This window comes from Neoarius graeffei, chromosome 25 (genome assembly GCF_027579695.1).
Source record: "Neoarius graeffei isolate fNeoGra1 chromosome 25, fNeoGra1.pri, whole genome shotgun sequence".
Taxonomy (NCBI): domain Eukaryota; kingdom Metazoa; phylum Chordata; class Actinopteri; order Siluriformes; family Ariidae; genus Neoarius; species Neoarius graeffei.
The window spans coordinates 24,368,606-24,388,390 of record NC_083593.1 but is presented as its reverse complement, the minus strand read 5'-3'; the positions used below and the strand labels follow the sequence as shown (position 1 = coordinate 24,388,390).

The following is a 19,785-nucleotide window of genomic DNA, read 5'->3' as shown; positions in this document are numbered from 1 at the left end:
AAGTATTCGCCGGTGTATTTACAGGAATGTTTGCAGGTGTGTTTCTTGCTCTCCCGGACATCGGCGGGAGAGCAGAGGCTGTAGATCTAAACAAAGCAGGTTTTACTTTCTCGTCAGGCTTAGGATGTGGTACTGAATTCTTTTGCTCTTTAGTTTCTTTAATTCCATGAAAATCATCCCATATTGGTTTCATTTTAATCCATTCTAAATAGCCTCTGGTCATATAATCATAATCCCATTATGGGTTGCCAAATCCTTCATATATCTGTTTATGTGCCGAAACAAGGTAGTCTGATTTAAAAGTTCCTGCACGAGGATAAATTAAAGACTGAGGTTGTAATTCTGACCATTCGGCTAAATGGTCTAACCAAGGAGTAGTGTAGAGTTCTAAATCACATCGATTCATCCAATCCTGTGGAGTATCTTCAGAATCAGGTCTGAGTACCTCCTTATTACAAATACCCCCCATAATGGCTGCACGAAGGAATCAGTCTCGAGATTAATTATTATTATGGGTTAACTCATAAAGCGCGCTCTTCCCATAAACAAATTACGAGGGTCACCTTCCCGTGTTTTTATACGAGGATATCCAATCTTCCCGTGGCTCTTCCACGAGGTTCACCAAAAAATCTAATCTTCCCGTAAACAAAAGTCTACGAGGTTCACCAAAAACGTCCCGTGCCTATTCACGAGGATTACCAATAACATAACCAAAATAATAAACAACTGGGTTTTTCTTTCTATTACTACCAACCAGGCGGAAGTCTAACCAATCAAATTAATCAATTAAAATAATTCATTCCTTACCTGATTGGAAGTAATCCCCGTACGGGCCACCAAATTGTTAGGGTCCAACCCAGTCTGCACGGTCCTTATTTCTCGAGACCCCTGATGCCTTCGTGCCCCTCGGATCCGGGACGAAATACCGCGAGAGAAACAGACAGAAAAACCAGAAAGGTTTCACAGCCAGTTTATTCACAGTCACTTCGTCGAAATGAAAACATTCTTGAACATCACCTATGTTCGTCTCCTCACTTGCGTGCAATTGAGGGGACCTTGATCTGGAAATAATAATAATAATCTCCATCAGTGTGTGTGTATAAATCTTGAATCAATCATAATAACATATTTCTGATCATATGACATGATAGCAAGGTACAGACAGATTTTAAAGGTCTCTGCTTACGTACACCCCTTCAGGTCAGATATAACATAGGGCATGGAATTTTTAAACACAGATAATGTGTCTACGAAGTCTATTCAAAGAAGGTCAAAATACATCAGAAATTAATGAGTTTACACAGAAAAGGATCTAATAGCTAACATATTAAAACCATAATTTCTTAACACATGAATGTGTGCTAAGTCAGTAAATTACATCTTGATTTCATCAATATATATAGTAAGACAATCATAAGCAAAATAACAAATAACAATATGTCTTTAACAATGTTATAAGAAAGTAAACGAAAAAATAAGAACAAACTTAAACAAGAAAGTCATACGAAACATAAGAAAAATGAGAATATGTCTGGCAAACCAACTAACAGGATTCAGAATTAAACTCATAACAAAAACTAAATTAGTTTAATGCTTTTAAACTAAAAACCTTCAAATCATAAAGTCTTAACAACCCTAAATTATATTCTGTAATTATAAAACTAACTTAAAACTATAAAACTAACTAATTAATCACTAAATGCATCGATTAAATCCAAATCACTACCATAGTATATGCAATAGTCCAAAAAAGGATCTTTAAAAAAAGCTCTAAAGTCTTAACTAACATGAATCACTTAATGCAGCCTTAATTCTACCATTACAGATTCAGATTCAAAGTGAGTGTGTGTGGGTCGATCTGACATCAAAACAGACCTTGGCGGATCTTTCAGACACATCTCTGATCAAAAATACACATTCATATCAAAATAAACAAAATGTTCCCAAACAATGTCCAGCCGAGACATAAGGTCATTTCAACTAATAAAATTTTGTCACAAAATAATTTGCTAACTTCTTGGCCAAGAATTAATACTTATATAAACCTACATATAATAAAATCTAACCTAACAGCGGGGCTTGCTGAGCGATGAACAAACCTTTTATCTGGAGCCTATTTACTAAAATGGGGCAGTCAAGCAGTAACGTTAGTCCAACACAGTAGCAGAGACGGTTTCACATAAAGGCAGCAACAGCCACCATCAAATAGTGCCGTTGGAGTCTTGTTCTCAGACTCGATTCAGATCAATAGTGGACTTGACTCGGAAATTTCTTTAATGATGTGGACTTAGGGCGGCACGGTGGTGTAGTGGTTAGCGCTGTCGCCTCACAGCAAGAAGGTCCGGGTTCGAGCCCCGTGGCTGTCGAGGGCCTTTCTGTTTGCATGTTCTCCCCGTGTCCACATGGGTTTCCCCCACAGTCCAAAGACATGCAGGTTAGGTTAACTGGTGACTCTAAATTGACCGCAGGTGTGAATGAGAGTGTGAATGGTTGTCTGTGTCTATGTGTCAGCCCTGTGATGACCTGGCGACTCGTCCAGGGTGTACCCTGCCTTTCGCCCGTAGTCAGCTGGGATAGGCTCCAGCTTGCCTGTGACCCTGTAGAACAGGATAAAGCGGCTAGAGATAATGAGATGAGATTTGGACTTGAACACTGGGGACTTGAGACTGGACTCGAGGTTTAGTGACTCAACTACAACACTGCACTGAGAACACAATATACCAGGCACTGACGGTAGTTGTTTAACTCGTCATTAATTTACAACATTAAATTAATCACATCCTTACTTTTTGTATTTAGCATTCTTAACAGTTTATTTAGTTAGTTTATTTGAAGTGTCGTCCAACTTGCTTTGTCCGAAAGGACAGTTTCTTAATGTTTGAAAAATGGCGGGTGAACATAATTTCAAAGTTGCCATTCTCCTCTCTCCATCAGCAAGTAAATTCCTCTCAGGCTGGGTTCCCCCCCATCCGAGAGCCTGTGCAGTGTGAACCAGTGCATCATGACCTTGGCTCTAGACTGCTTACTGCTTATGGAGCCCAGCAGCACAGTAACAGTCTACAGTCATGGCTACTGAAGTCTGGTTATCGCTCCCTTTTTTCTCTACCTCTCTCTTTACTGAGATTTTGTCTGTTTGATTTGAACATATGATGCCTCTGATGTCAGTCCGTGTACACCAAGATAGCCCAACAATAACATTTTATAGGCAGTGACCCAGATCTCACTGCTATGTCGTATCTGGACTTAAGCACATCATATTGAAGCAACAAAGCTTTTAAAATTAATATACAGCCAAATAAGTCAATAATAGTTTAAAACAATTACACGAAAATCAAAAGAGACAATATTCATGTCATCTGATGTGACGCCAACCGGAAGCATGTGAAGGGGGTCGTATTGGGGGAGGCCTCACCTACACAACATCGGCTTTGCATCCAATCCGCCAATGGGAGTACGACGTTCCCAGTTACAATGCCAACTGTCTCCTCCCTATCTCTGCTGTCTCCATGGTGACCGTGGCTTTAGATTGTTACTGTGGCAACAGCGCGTGGTAACAGTCTACAGCCATGGTCGCCAAGGGCCGGGTGGAACATCAGCGGAGAACAATGGCTGAGAATGTGTGTGTGTGTAAAAATATGGGAGCAAGACAGTATACTTCATTTCAGCAATGAGACTATAAAAGCGTTAAATTTATTACATTTTCTCTAGCTTGTATCGAACCGAAACACCTAGCTGTAAAGTATCGGTCAAAGTCTATCATTTCTCCTCACTCCTTTCCTCCACAGCAGAAGAAACGCCATGATAATAAATCTAAACCAACTAACAAATACATAATTTCTCCCCCCCCCATCGATCAGGCGATACACTCACATGCCTTATAAGCTCTATTGCCAAAATATGAAGGACATGTTCAGAATTGCATAGATTCTGGAAAATACGTACAATTAGATATATAAGGACAGGTATAGCAATGTTAAAACATTATGTCTCCATCGATATTAAATATTAGCATTTTGTAAGTTTTTAATATAGACTGTTGGCCTAAGAACAGCACAGAATGAGGTGATCTATCCAAATGATTACATTGAGGTATTGTGAAAGGTAACTGGTTAAGAACTGACTAAATTTCCATATAGCCTACTGTAAATTGAAATATCTGCTTTTAATCTTAATCCTTATTGTATAGAGATGACATAATGAACACACTATGATACTACCATAAGACAAAGTAGGAGGAAAATGGGAAATCATTGCATTAATCAATATCTTTAAAAAAAAATAGTGGAAATCCCACAAAGGTGTTTAATCCGTTTTTTGTAAAAAAAAAATTTAAACAAATATATTGTTTTGTTTACAAAAAACGCATTAAACACCTTTGTGGCATTTCCGCAATTTTTTTTTTTTTTTTTTTAAAGCCCCATGCTTCTCTTACCCACATTTCAACCTTCTCGGGCAGGATGAAAAGCAGCAGGAACTCACTTCTCAGCTGTTGTAGTGTTGCGTCCTCTAGAGGTCGAAGGTTATAACTGATTAGTTGGATGAAAAAGTAGGGATTTCATTTTTATGGAGACAAACACCAAAAGCATTCGTATTGTAATCTCTAGAAGTGCTATTTAACTGTATTCCATGCTTTTACCATGTGATCTCTGGGCTACGACACTTATAACCAGCCCCAAGTTTTTGGTGTAAATGCTTACATTGAATATTTAATGGGTTTGTTACATCTGTAACAGGAAAAATAAAGTCACTTAGTATGCACAGTGCCTTTGCTGATGTTTCATTAATGTTCTACAGCAAATTGTTTTTAATTTTTGTGCAATTACCCAAATTGCTGGGAAACAGAGGTCACTGAAGAGATTTATTCAGCTTGTACTGTAAGAGGCCATGTGCTGATGATGCAAACCCAGCACAAACTCTTACTGTTCAGGCCACGAAGCAGAAGGGGGACACAAACATCAATAATGGGTCCATAATTCATCCCTTATACGACTATATTCTTCTTCCTCATCCCAACACCATTACAAAAAAAAAATCTAACAAAATGTTACCATTTACACAAAGCCATAACATAAAAAACAAACAAACAAAACAACAACACCTTTCTAGTATTGTGTAGGTCCCCACTGTGCCAAAAAACAGCTATGACCCATTGAGGCATGGACTCCACAAGTCCTCTGAAGGTGGGCTGTGTGATCTGGCACCTAGACGTGAACACCTTTAAATCATAAGTTGTGAAGTGGGTCCTCCATGGATTAGACTTGTTTACTCAGCCCATCCCACAGATGTTTGATCAGATTGAGATCTGAAGAATTTGTAGGCCAAGTCAACACCTTGAACTCTTGTTCTTTAAACCATTCCTAAACAATTTTTGCAGGGCTCATAAGCCTGCTGAAAGAGGCCACTGCCGTTAGGGAATACCATTGCTATGAAGGGGTGTTCCTGGTCTGGTGCATGTGTGTACACACACACACACACACACACGGTAAAAGAGAGCAACTGGACTTGCTTGAAGATTCTTGAAGACGTTTCACCTCTCATCTGAAAGGCTTCTTCGGTTCTGTCTGACTAATAGGGAGTATCAGGTATTTATCCTCTCATGGATGAAAAGCAATCCTAAGGTGTCATTGAGTCATCCTGTTGGTGTGGGTCACTGGGGGCTGGGTGTGAACGGCCTAGAGTTGTTGGGTTGTAGGCCAAGTCAACACCTTGAACTCTTGTTCTTTAAACCATTCCTAAACAATTTTTTGCAGGTTCTCTCTGTCCTCCTGTGAGTCACTGAAAACAGCTGGGTTTTGGTGTGGATTCAGTTGTCTGGGAAATGTGCCAAGGACTGCATTGTAGGTGACTGATAAATTATGTCTTCGATCACCCCCTCTGTTAAGTGATGGCCGTTCCAGGTTGACAAAAATGGCTTCTTTAACTCCTCATTCATACCAACGATCCTCTCTGGCTAAAATGCGTATGTTGCAATCCTGAAATGAGTGGTCTTTGTTGTTAAAATGAAGATAGACAGCAGAGTCCGGGCCTGAGGAACTGGCTCTCCTGTGTTGAGCCATGCACCTGTGAAGCGGTTGTTTTGTTTCCTCAATATACGAGTCCGTGCATCCCTCACTGCACTGAATTGCATACACTACATTGTCTTGTTTGTGTCTGGCTATTCGGTCCTTAGGGTGGACCAGTTTCTGCTTCAGGGTGTTACTGGGTCTGAAATGTACCGGACTGTTGTGTTTGTAGAAAATCTTCCTGATTTTCTCAGATAGACCAGAAATGTAGGGAATGACCACGTTCTTGCATTTGCTCCTGTTAACCTCCTTGTCAGTTATGTCCCTTTTTCTGCTCTTGAAGAAAGCCTAGTTGGGATACCCGCAGTTCTGAAGTGCTTTCTTGATGTGATTTTGCTCCTTCTCTTTTCCCTCTACCATTGTAAGAATGTTTGGAGCCCTGTGTTGCAAGGTCCTAAATCAATTTGTGTTCCAGTGGGTGGTGTGAGTCGAAGAGTAGGTACTGGTCTGTGTGTGTGGGCTTCCGGTAGACCTCGATGTTAAGGCTTCTGTCTTGTCTAATGTGCACATCACAATCCAAGAAGGCTAGATTATTCCCACTGACGTCCTCCTGAGTGAAACTGATGTTGATATCCACTGCACTGATGTGCCGTTTACATCGTCAATGGGATTGAGACCAGATATACGTCGCTGAGAAACCAGTTTCACGGCCTTGAAGAGATTCTTGGCATCGTGTCTCTAAGCATATGCTTCTACCTCTCTAGCACGGTCAAGCTACCATTGATTTTGCATTCGCTGTAGTTTTCCTTGGCAACTATTCCTTGCTGCTCTGAAGCGTTCACAATTGGTTGGAGAGTTATTGCGGAGGATTGCCTGGAAGCTGCTGTGCTTCTCTTCCAGTAAAGTTCTTGATAGCCTTGTTATTCTCATCAAACCAGTCACAGTGGTGCCACTTTTGCAGTCCTAAGGTCTCCAAGGCTGAGGAATACAGAGCGTCATGGAAAGACACCCAGTGGTCCTCGAAACTGGAAGTTGTGATGCTTTCCAACCTGGAAGCTATGGTGTTGGCAAACTGCTGACTTACTTCTGGTCCCTGAAGACGCATGGTGTTGAAGTGTTTAGGTCCAGATCATTGCTGGCTTTGGGTGGATTTGTGGAAGTGGAGCTTCAAGTGAGCGCAGACCATCCTGTGGTCTGTCCAGCAGTCAGCGCTACGGTGCACACGTGCATCTGTGAGGTCACTACAGAAGTGTTGCTATACAATGATGTAATCTATCATATGCCAGCGCTTGGACCTCGGGTGCATCCAGGTGCCCTTATGGAAGTCCGGATGGGCAAACATTATGTTGGAGATGACAAGCCCATAACGGGTGCATAATTCAAGGAGCATGATTCCTTGCTCGTTTTTTTCTCCAAGACCATGAGGGCCAATGATGTCAGGCCATGGTTTAGTATATCTGCCAACTCTCGCGTTGAAATCGCCAAGAAGAAAGAGACCGTCGCTGCTGGGAACAGATGACAAAACTTCTGATAGCTGATCGTAGAAAAGGGTCAGGTCTTCGAGAGGCCGTTTGAAGGTTGGAGCATAAATGTTGATGACTGTAGTGTTGCAGATTTTACCAAGCTTAATACGCATCCTCATTATTCAAGAGTTGGCGCCTTTCCAGCTGGACACGGATGAGCAAAGGCTGGTTTTAAGCGCAATCACCACACCTTCCTATTTAGGTTGATTACTGGGTCTGCCAGAGTGCAGGAACGTGTAGTCACCATCCACGAATTCACCTCTTCAGGTAAACTGCATTTGCTGAGGCAGGCGACATCTATATCGAGCCTCTTGAGTTCAGCGGCAATAAGCACTGATCAGCACTCGGGAGCCTGGCGCTTGGTGGTGGTGGTGTCACCAGACAGAATTCTTACATTCTTGGAAGCAAGTTTGATCTGCTTCATGTAATTGTGGGCACGCTTGGGAGTATCAGAACCATGGGGTCCTTGCAGTTTTACCCGTGGCTCATCATGGGTGCGGTGGGGTGGCCCAGGCATACGACACAGATGTTAATTCGATGATTTCGGGGGAACTTTAGCAGGTATGAAAGTCCGCAGCATGAGGGTGCTAACCTCAAGCCGCAGTGTAATTAGGCTGCCCTCTTCCGTACTTATGTTCTCCACCAGCAACTGAAGTAGAGTGGACTCATACAAGATGCAAAGCACTAAATCATGTGCTAATGGAGCGGTCAGATAAAAGTCAGTGGGCTGACTGCCTTTTTTTTTTTTTAAACTTAGACATTTAAAAGCTTCTTAAACACTTAAAATTTTCCATTACACTCCCCCCCCCAATACTGATTCTTTAATAACATGTTCGATTCTGCATACCAAGCTAACCATGTCAACAGCCAAGCTAACTACAAAACTTCTAACCACATCTATTTCTACCCTTCCCATTAGTCTTTAGGTAGACATTTCATTTATAGGAGAATGAAAACTAAATGTATTGTAGCTTTAGCGAGATAATAAACATCTCTAGAACACGACATTCTTTAGATAAGAAAAGCAGTGTATGGTGCTGCTAAACTTAGGACTTCAGTTTTCCTCGTCCTTTCCTTCAGGTCCTTGTCATCCTCATCCCCAAATGGAGGATCATAGTCCCTATGAGGTGACAAAGGCCAGTCTGGAAGCTCATCTGGGTCTATTTTAACCAGTTGGTAACCACGTAGATATGCTGACATTACTTTATCATAGCAGTGAGACATTGCATCAAACATGGTGCATAGAAACAAAATCAACAATAATATCAGAACAGGAATAAGCACAGAAACATAGGCTGTCCATTTCCCGAAAACTCCATACAACCACCCCAGTTATTGTCTCCATGCTTGTCCAATTCCAATGGATGTGCTATATCTCTCATTCGGCTGATGCTGGGTCCTTCATAGTGTGGTCGTTGGGGGGAGGTTCGGGTTGGGTGACCCTTCATCCTTCTTGACGTTTGTTGGTGCTCCAAGTGCAGGCATGCCCTTTTACACTCTTCCCACCTCACTGAGACTCAAGGACATCCTATTCTGTCACCAACTCCCTCCTTCACTCAGTTTTCCTTGTCCTCTTCTTTCCCTTCAGGTTCAGACATTGGTGACGCCAGTGTATCCACGTGGCTCTCTCACCAACCTTAACAGCCATCTGTGTCATCAGGAGGATTTGGTATGGACCAAGCCACCTGGGGTGTCTCCAGCTTTTACATCGGAAGTCCTTCACCACTATCCAGTCGCCGGGCTGCAGATCATGAAATGCACCTGTAGCAGGCTGTGGAAGAGCATCTTTCACCTGCTTGTGGGTGGCACACAAAACAGAAGATAGTTCTGACAATAACGTAACATTTCATCTTCACACAAATTTGTTGTTGGGTGTGGCATCGGCTTTGGCCCCTTTCCTGTGTTCGCCGGTCTGCCAAACAGTATCTCAAACGGGCCAAGTTTGTTTTTTGGTCTTACCTGTGTGCCCATATGGAAAAGAACAAGAGGGAGGACTTTTTACCCAATTTAGTCCTATTTCTGCACAGCATTTAACCAATTTGTTTTTTTAAAGTGCCATTCTCTCTTTCTACTGTGCTCCCGCTCACATGATGGTATGCACAGTGCTGTCTTAAGTCAAGGCCCAGCATCTCTCCTACCTGTTTGAGGGCCTGACTGACAAATGGGGTCCCATTATCGCTATTTATTTTCTGTGGAATACCCCACGCGGGAATTATTTCAGACAGCAAGGCCTCTGCTACTGCGTCTTGTTTGGATGGAGGATAAGCTTCTACCCACTTAGAAAACATCTACTATTATGAGACAATATTTCTTCCCTTCAGCGGGTGTCATTTCAATGAAGTCCATCTGTAAATGGTCAAATGGGAGGTTTGGGACTGGGTGTGCAGCCTGAGGGGCTGCCTGGCCATGGCCTGTATTGTGTGTGGCACAGATAGAACATTTTTGGCAAAACTTTTGGGAAAATACTGCAAAGCCTTTTGTGAACCAGTGCTTAGCTATTATACTCATCATTCCCCCTTTTGAGACATGGTCTCAACCATGTATCAACTTAGCAAAATGTTGGAAGTACCCCTATGGCAGACACAGCTTACCGGAAAGCTGGATCATACCAAATGCCATTGTGCTTTTCACAGCCCACTTTCTTCCACTGCTGAATCTCCTGCAGCGTAGCTCATTTTTGCAGGTCCTGCCAATAAAGTGTAGGTGTTAGTGCTGTGGAAGAAACAGAGGTTAGCGCATGCGGGGAGCCCTTGGATGCTGTGGCCTTTGCAGCATTGTCTGCAGCAGCATTACTTAAGGAAACAGGATCAGAGGCATTAATGTGGGCATCACATTTAAAAATTGCTACTTGTTTAAGAAGCAAGACAGCATCAAGAAGCTGTTGAATAAGCATGTGATGTGTAATAGGCTTCCCTGTGGAGGTAAGAAAGCCTCTATGCTTCCACAGGGTGCAAAAGTAATAGACAACACCAAAAGCATACTGACTGTCTGTGTAGATAGTTGCTGACTTAATCTTCAGCTAATCTACATGCTTCTGTAAGGGCCACAAGCTCAGCCACCTGCACAGAATAATGTTGAGGGAGTGACCCTGCAGCAAGAACAGAGTGTTCTGAAACAACTGCAAAACCGGCCTGACTTGTGCCTGACTCGGGGTCACGCAAAGCAGACCCATCCACAAAAAGGATCAGGTCCGGATTGTGTAGTAGGACCTCAGAGAGGTCTGGATGTGGACTGCAGACCTGAGAAACTGTCGTGATGCAGTAATGGGGGGTCTCCATCCTCCTCTGTTGGAAGGAGAGTTGCAGGATTCAAGACTGTGCAACATTTTACTGTGATATTAGGCATTTCCAAGAGAACTGCGTTATACCTGAGCTAGCATGCTGCTGACAAACATGACATCTTTTGTTCAAGTAAGAGCACTGAAACCGCATGCAGTTAGTGTTAGGTCCGCATACCCCACAACATCCCTGGATGCGACCACTGTCTTTTCAAACTGTAGCGATTGCCCTAAGGCAGAGTGGAAGCCCCACAGCCACAGGATCCAGCTTGGCCAAATAGTAAGTGACCAGTCCTAACTTACCTCCATGCTCTTGCAGGAGCACCGAGGTCATACACCTGTTTCTCTCATCTACTGTCTGAGTAAAGGGATGTGTTGGATCTGGAATACTCAGTGTGGGTGTACTTTAAAGAGCTGTTTTTAGTCAAACGAATGTCTCCTCCGCCTCGGGGGTCCAAGTAACAGTGTCGTGTGCCTGGAGTCCCTTTCCATGGATCAGAGAGCTAAGGGGAGACTTAAAAACAGCATAATTAGGTAAGAAAGAATGACAATAGGAACACATCCCTCAGAATGACATCATTTGTTTCTTCGTAATGGGCTTGGGAATGTTTTAGTGAGGACAGAATTGCTGCCATCCAAGTGACCTACCTGAACTAGAGATGATTTAAAGCTTTCCATATGCGGTCCTAATTTGCCTATTGTGAAATCACCCACCATTTCTAACGAAGCCCTGAGGCAGAGCCTTAGTTCTCCCTGTCTGACTGAAGGATCCACCCTTCTCCAGTATGTGGATGATCTTCTGCTGGCCTCGCCTTCTGAAGAGCAGCGTAGAAGAGACACCGTAAAACTTCTGCAGCATCTTGTCTCCTTAGTTTATGGTGTCTCTTCTAACACACCTAAAGTAAAGATCACAGGCTCTTCCAAAACAAAAACAGTAAAATTCATGGCAGCAGTCGAAAACTGTCTAATTGATGATGTTGATATAACCCCTTGAGAATAGCCAAAAATAATAATTTTAAAAGGGTCTTCTTTTCTATGTTCTGGAATCCATGTGGTTTTTAAAATCAAGACGGGACTATTAAGACGGGACTTTTATAGAAACTGACTGGTGTTCTACCTCCCACCACGATCTTTAAAACACCAATTTCATTCCTAAGTATCAAGCATGTTATCTAATACTCCATCTTTAAGTCAAAACACAGTCCCCATGACATTTGCTCCTCTTCTCCCTCCCTAGACTTATACAAAATTGCTCCATTTCTCTCTTGCTCCATGGCTACTGTTGTGAAAGAGTATGAATACCTGAGATGGCAAATCATAGCCTGTTACTGGCAAGACAAATTTTCTGGAGTGTTTCCTCTTTACTCTTGCATGTTCATTTGCTCTTCACACTTATCAAAACTGTGTGTTTGTGCACAGAACAGCCATGTCACAGACAAGAGGAACAGACAAACAAAAGCAGACATGAAGCTGCAAGAAGGTAGAGAAAAAGAAATTTGATACAACAGTGTTAGGTTTATATGTAGGTTTATATAAGTATTATTCTTGACCAAGAAGGCAGCAATTTATTTTTGTGACAAAATTATATTCTTAGTTAAAATGACCTTCTGTCTCAGCTAGACATTGTTTAAGAACATTTTGCTTATTTTGATTTGATCAGAGATGTGTCTGAACAGCGCCAAGGTCTGCAATGATGTCACACACACCCGCAGCTGCATATCCAACGTGTATTTGGGATTAAAGTTAAATTTAAAGCCATGATTCATGTTAGTTTTATAGTTTATAGGTTTGTATTAGCCTTATTGCTGCACAAAGTGTTAAGACTTTATATGGGAGAGCTTTTTAAGATCCTTTATTATTTTGGACTATTGCATATACATACTATGGCAGTGATTTAGATTTAATTGTTAGATCTAAGATGCATTCAATGATTTAAGTTAGTTTTATAGTTTTAAGTTAGTTTTATAATTACAGAATATAATTTAGGATTGTTAAAGACATATTCTTATTTGTTATTTTGCTTATGATTGTCTTACTACATATTGATGAAATCAAGATGTAATTTGCTGACTTAGCACACATTCATGTGTTAAGAAATTATGATTTTAATATTTTAGCTTTTCATCCTTTAAACTATTTCTGTTTAACTTGGCATTGATTTCTGATGCATTTGACCTTCGTAGACTAGACATATTCTTATTTTTTGTTTGCTTTCTTATAACATATCTTTGTTTAAAAATTCCATCACCATCTTAAGTACATATTGCCCTATGTTATATCTGACCTGAAGGGGTGTACATAAGCAATGACCTTTAAAATCTGTTTGTACCTTGCTATCATGTCATATCATCAGAAATATGTCATTATGTTATGACCACCTAGAGGACTCTCAAACCATGAGAAACAAGATTCTCTGATCTGATGAAACCAAAATTGAACTTTTTGGCCTGAATACGAAGCATCATGTCTGGAGGAAACCAGGCACTGCTCATTACCTGGGTAATGCCATCCCTACAATGAAGCATGGCGGTGGTAGCATCATGATGTGGGGATGTTTTTCAGTAGCGGGAATGGGATGACCAGTCCTAATAGAGAGAAAGATGAATGCAACTACGTACAATGAGATCCTTGAAGAAAACCTGCTCCAGAGAGCTCTGGACCTCAGACTGGGGTGAAGGTTTACCTTCCAACATGACAATGACCTGAAGCACACAGCCAAGAGAACAAAGGAGTGGCTTCGGAGAAAGTCTGTGAATGTCCTTGAGTGGCCCAGCCAGAGCCTGAATCCAATTGAACATCTGTGGAAGGACATGAAAATGGCTGTATACTGATGCTCCCCATTCAACCTGACGGAGCTTGCAATGATATGCCAAGAGGAATGGGCAAAAATGTCCAGAAACAAGTGTGAAACAAGTGTGCCAAGCTCGTAGCTTCTTTCCTAAGATGCCTTGAAGCTGTAATTGCTGCCAAAGGTGCATCAACCAAGTATCAGGCTAAGGGTGTGTACAGATATGTAACCCCTAAATAACCTGTTTTTGTCAGTAAAATAAAATAGCATATTCTAAAAACCTGCTTTCACTTTGTCATTATGGGCTATTTTGTGTAGAATGTGACAAAAAAATGAACTCAATCTATTGTAGAATAAGTCTGTAACGTAATAAAACATGGAGAAGGTGAAAGGGGTGTGCAGACTTTCCGGCTTGACTGTATGTGAGCAGGCACGCAAATTTACAATCTTGTACTTTTTCAGACAGAATAATAAACCAACTGTCGAATCATATTAGACAGCATGTCTTGCTTCATTCTAACCTCTAATTCGAGTGTCAGCCTGCAAGTGAGGCTCAGATAGATTTTAAACCCATGTTATGTGAGGGAGAGAATCATTACACAAAAACAAAAATCAGTCCATGAACGTCTGGAAATGATCATGGGTGTAATACTGGAGCACAAGAGCACAAACTTCCAGTATATGCACACGTGCACTTGCAAACTCTCAGACACACAAAACACCATTTCAAACAGTGAAACTGTGAAAAAGTCCTCTGACTCAATAAAACCTCAAAATATTCATCAGCAATATTGCATGCCTGGTCTTTTTCCAATTTTCACGTGTCCAGTTTCAGTGACCCTGTCCTGACTGTAGCCTCAGATTCCTGTTCTTGGCTGGCAGGAGCAGAACCTGTTATTGCTGTTGTAGTCCATCCACCTCAAGATTCATCCTATTGTGCATCCCGAGATGCTTTTCTGGTCACCATGGTTACGAGTGATTACTTGAGATACTATAGCCTTCCTGTCCGCTCAAAAATTCACTGACCATTGGCTGCAGAACTTGCACACACTGGATGTCTGGATGTTTTTTTTTTGTAGCATTCTGTGTTAACTCTAGACACAGTTCTGCATGTGTAAAATCTAGCAGATCAGCAGTTTCTGAAATACACAAACCAGTCCATCTGGCACTAACAACCATGTCATGATCAAAGTGGCTGAGATCACATCCCTCTCCTACCTCCACTCTATTATTTGAAGTGAACATTAACTGAAGCTCTTGACTTGTATCTGTGTATTGCCTCGGTCGCAACCGGCCGTACATGCTCCTACGGCCGGTCTACATGCAAAAAACACAAGAAACGCACAGAGGGCACGCGTGAAACGCACGGAGGGTGTGCGTGTGACGTGCTGATTTTCGAGCCGTAGACTGGCCGCAGAGGTTCTTTGTCATGTCAAACAAACTCTACGGGCGCTTACGTTTTTTTCAGGTTGCAAGACAAACTTACGGCCAATGTGCGTCTTTCTCCATGAACAAAAAAAACGCAGCAATTTGGGAAACTCCAAAAATCGCACGGCCAAAAAATCGTACGTCTGGTTGTGACCTAGGCTTAATGTTATGCACTATGCTGCTTCCACAATTGGATAACTGAATAAATGTGCAGGTGTATAGGTCTTACAAACAAAGTGGCTAAATGAAGTCTTTAATCTAGGGCAAAAGTATTGGAACCACAGGATTAGGGGTTTACTATAAAACAAAAATTATTAAATTATGATTTAAATGCAGTCTAGTAAGATCAGCAATTTTTCAGTGTAGACAAATAATCTTCTCTATAAAAATTTAGAAAAATGACAGTTTCTTATGAACACTAAGAATTGCACCAACATTCTGCTTTGCTAACATGAACCCAAACGCAAACAATTTTAAATTCTTTTTATTTTAAGTATGGTCCAAGAAGTGCAGTATAATGTGTCTCAGATATCTAGATATGCATCACAAGTTTAAAAACGTGCATGAATTGTGCAGTATATGGCCAAATGTTTGGAGACACCTGACCACCAAGCCCATATGTAAGCCTTCCCCAAACCATTGTGGCAAAGTTGGAAGCATACAATTGTATAGGATGTCTTTGCAGGGTTTCCCATACATAGACCATTGTGTGGCGCAGCGCCACAAAATGGATTCCTATCGCCACACAATCAGACTTGCGATTTTGAAAAAAAAAAATTCCGTTGTGTATCGTTCCGTTCATTCATAGTGCTCTTTCTTCTCGTTCACGCGTGTGCAGAGAGAGAGAGAGAGAGACGGAGAGGCGTGTCCACAGGCCTGCCGGTGTGCATATACCCGGACTGCAAGTAGGCCTGTTAGGCTAATTAAAAATAACGCAGCCTTCCCGATTCGCCTTCCGACCCCTTATTTTAAAAGTTAGCCTACGTCGTGCTCGTGATGAGCTTTATCATAGCCTTCCTGGCTTACAGGAAATGGACATCCCTGAGTCAGGCTAGAAACCAATTTTGATGCAGCTTGACGCGAGGAACCGGCCTTATTGCATTATCCCGTTTATCCCGCTTCAGCAATGACTTCCCTTACGATAGGGCACTTGAGTTTTTTTTTTTTTTCAGGAAGCCACGCAGAATTAAATGTTCTGATAGAGCATGCAGGCTTTGCACCAATTAGGGTAATGCTTTTTCATTATTGTTAGTTGCCTTGGTGTTACCTTAAGTCAGGGGTTTTCAAAGTGTGGGAGAGTCAGCCCCCCCCCCAGAGAGCAAATAAACAACAGCGCCCCCCTTACAATTTTTGTTGTTGCTATACTTAAGGTTCCACTCGTATTTAAAAAAAATGGTTGTTGTACACATTTTAATTTTTTTCTTTTACACATTTCAAACATCTGTGCTTTTTGAAAACATCTTTTTTTACACATTTAAAACATCTTTTTTACACATTTTAAACATCTGTGCTTTTTTAAAACATCTTTTTTTTTACACATTTTAAACATCTGCGCTTTTTTAAAACATTTTTTACACATTTTAAACATCTGCGCTTTTTTAAACATCTTTTTTACACATTTTAAACATCTGTGCTTTTTTAAAAACATCTTTTTTTACACATTTTAAACATCTGTGCTTTTTTTTTTTAAACATCTTGTTTTACACATTTTAAACATCTCATAGCATCGTTAGCTAGCGCCTCTTGGCAGACAACACACTGTGGCAGTGGAGCATCTTCAGATCCAGTCCATGAAAATCCAAACTTTAAATAATCGTGGTCATACTTCCTTCTTTTTTTGCTTGGCCCAGACTCCGTCTCCTCACTCACTGTAGCTTTAGGTACTAAAAATCGATCCATTTTGTCTCTGGCAAAGGCTAGCTGAAGTTCGCTAAATGTCCACAATAGTAACTTATTCTGGTTTATTTTTCCTCACGTTGCACCCCCCCTGAAGAACTCTGGTGCCCCCTAGGGGAGGCGCGCCCCACACTTTGAAAAGCCCTGCCTTAAGTGGTTCCTTACATCTAATTATCTCATCTCATCTCATTATCTCTAGCTGCTTTATCCTTCTACAGGGTCACAAGCAAGCTGGAGCCTATCCCAGCTGACTACGGGCGAAAGGCGGGGTACACCCTGGATAAGTCGCCAGGTCATCACAGGGCTGACACATAGACACAGACAACCATTCACACTCACATTCACACCTGCGGTCAATTTAGAGTCACCAGTTAACCTAACCTGCATGTCTTTGGACTGTGGGGGAAACCGGAGCACCCGGAGGAAACCCACGCGGACACGGGGAGAACATGCAAACTCCACACAGAAAGGCCCTCGCCGGCCCCGGGGCTCGAACCCAGGACCTTCTTGCTGTGAGGCGACAGCGCTAACCACTACACCACTGTGCCGCCCACATCTAATTATGATATTTTATTATTATTTTGTTACATTATACTATTTATTTCATTTTAGTATTGGTTGAGGTAAGTGTTGAGTTCAATATTTAAAGGATAAGGCAACTTTTGTACAGTGTGTGTAATAGGAGAAAAACATATACGTAATCAATTCCGTTAATTATTTCCATTATATATCGAACATGAAAAAATATTTTTAACTTTGAAATCATGAATTGACACAGAGGAGCCGAAGTTGGAGGAGTCAGCCATTTTGAGATTGTGGGCAACTATAAACCAATCAGAATCTTTCGTTAATGCGCCTCCCTCTGATCTGTGACGTCACTAGGCCCATGAAAACAGTGTTTACAGACAGATCACTGTGATGACAGTAAGGAGTCCCGGCGGGTGGCTTGTATTCGATTCGTTTATATCCCGACCTTGTCAGCCGTCAGATTTATGTTCATGGACCCGGTAAGCTGGTAAATAATATTTATTTATTTTTTTCTTTACCAAATTCTAACAGAAAACGAGAGCGCCCGAAAGGGAAAACCGAGCCGAGCCGCTTCGCGCATGCGCAGTAGGCTTGGTAGGACAAATCCAAATAGGAGTCATTCAGGATTCAGCCATGTTTTTGCTCCGTGTTTTTACTCGACCAAAGTTATACAGTATTATGAGCTTTAAGTTGCATAAATAAAACCATTTGGTGAAACTTTGAAGAAGCGATTGTACTGTTTTTTTACCTTATTACCATGAAGCACTGAAGAGTTCTTTTCAGTGGTGGGCCGCATGACGTCACGCAGTAGATCAATATGGCGGAACGCATCTTCGCTGAGCTCAGCGCAAGCCCATATTATTAAAAGTTAAAAGATACTGTTATGCGGTCTGTTCTTTCTCTATAAATTCCATGATCGATTACTTTATATATTTATCTATCTATTTGTGGTGATTTTGTACAAAAGTTGCCTTATCCTTTAAAATAAAAACCTCCAGCTTGTTTTTTGCAATTTATTCCTTGAATGTCAACTAAAGAATGATTGAAAGATTGCCACCAAAAAGGCAAAAAACTAAGGTAAAAACCAGAGATGCACCGATTGACCGGCTGCTGATCGGAATCGGCCGATTTTCACGTGATCGGCCATGACCGGCGACCAGCCGGTCAAAATTAAAATATGCCGATTTTCTGCCGATCGAAACTAGTGTATCACAGAGATGAAAGTGGAAATACTCGTAATTCGCAACTAAAAAGACTGCAGCTACACTGGCAGCTTGAACATGCTTTCTAGTGCGATTGTATTGCGCTTGCGTAGAACAGTGTCAGTCCTGCGCGCCTAACGAGCTCTGGCGCGCGCGCCGTTAACAAAAAAAAAATATATATATCCAAATATAGTGAATTTTTTTTGTGCCAGATATCGGATGTGAAAAGAAGAAAACGTTTGTGGTTGTGTGAATTTCCCATTACAGGAATTAATACGTTAGCCTATTACCAAACATCTAGTTAGATTTGTACAAAGAGAGAAAGAAAAAAAATGTCTTTTTGTTTGTTTTACAACCTTGGTTGCACTTGATTCCATTGGAAATTACTCTACAAATACACATTTGACAAAGATGATAGAATGGCTATGGTATAAGTATGACTGGAAATTATTTTTGTATTTTGATACTGAATGAAGAAATGGGTTGTTCTATAAGGCATAAGTTTGCAGATCTAAATAGGCTTATGAAAGTGTGTTCCATAGCAGTAGGCAAATAATATATGAGGGGGAAGTTGTTTTTGTGCCAGATATTGGATGGGAAAAGAAAAAATGTTTGTGTGAATTTCCTATTTCAGGAATTAATATGTTAATACCAAACATGAAGAAAGATTTTACAAAGAACAATGTCTTTTTGTTTGTTTTCAACCTTTGAGGTGTTGAAAATTTATTACTGAAAATCTGGCAGAATGTTCTATTAAAGAAAAGATAAAAAGAAAAGTCTTTGTGTGTGCTGTGAAGTGGTTTGAAAAAATGAAATCGGAATCGGCCAAAATCGGTATCGGCAGGTCACACTCCATGGAAAATCGGAATCGGCCCAAAAAATTGCAATCGGTGCATGTCTAGTAAAAACTAAACTTTAACTTCAATTTTGGTGAGTAATTTTCATAAATTTAAAAGACAGGTTTTACACCAACATCAAGCCCAGCAAACTAATGGCCTGCCCTGTAATGTAAAGTTGGGTCGAGGAATGAAACCAGGCAGGGTTCTGGTAAAAATTGTTTTAGCTGTCTTCTCTTAAAGAACTTAAAAGAATTTAGATTGAACTGAATAATCTTACAGTAAATGCTTCTTGTAGCTTTAAA

General features: G+C 41.2%; 1 protein-coding gene across 3 annotated transcripts in view; it reads right to left on the bottom strand.

Moving 5' to 3' along the window:
* ovca2 (OVCA2 serine hydrolase domain containing) overlaps positions 1 to 19,785 on the bottom strand; it is a 79,535-nt gene that overhangs the window by 7,960 nt on the left and 51,790 nt on the right. For all 3 annotated transcript variants that reach the window (XM_060908651.1, XM_060908648.1, XM_060908650.1), the window contains one exon: positions 808 to 905. In XM_060908651.1, coding sequence (XP_060764634.1) covers positions 808 to 905 — 98 coding nt within the window. The remainder of the gene's footprint in view (positions 1 to 807; positions 906 to 19,785) is intronic.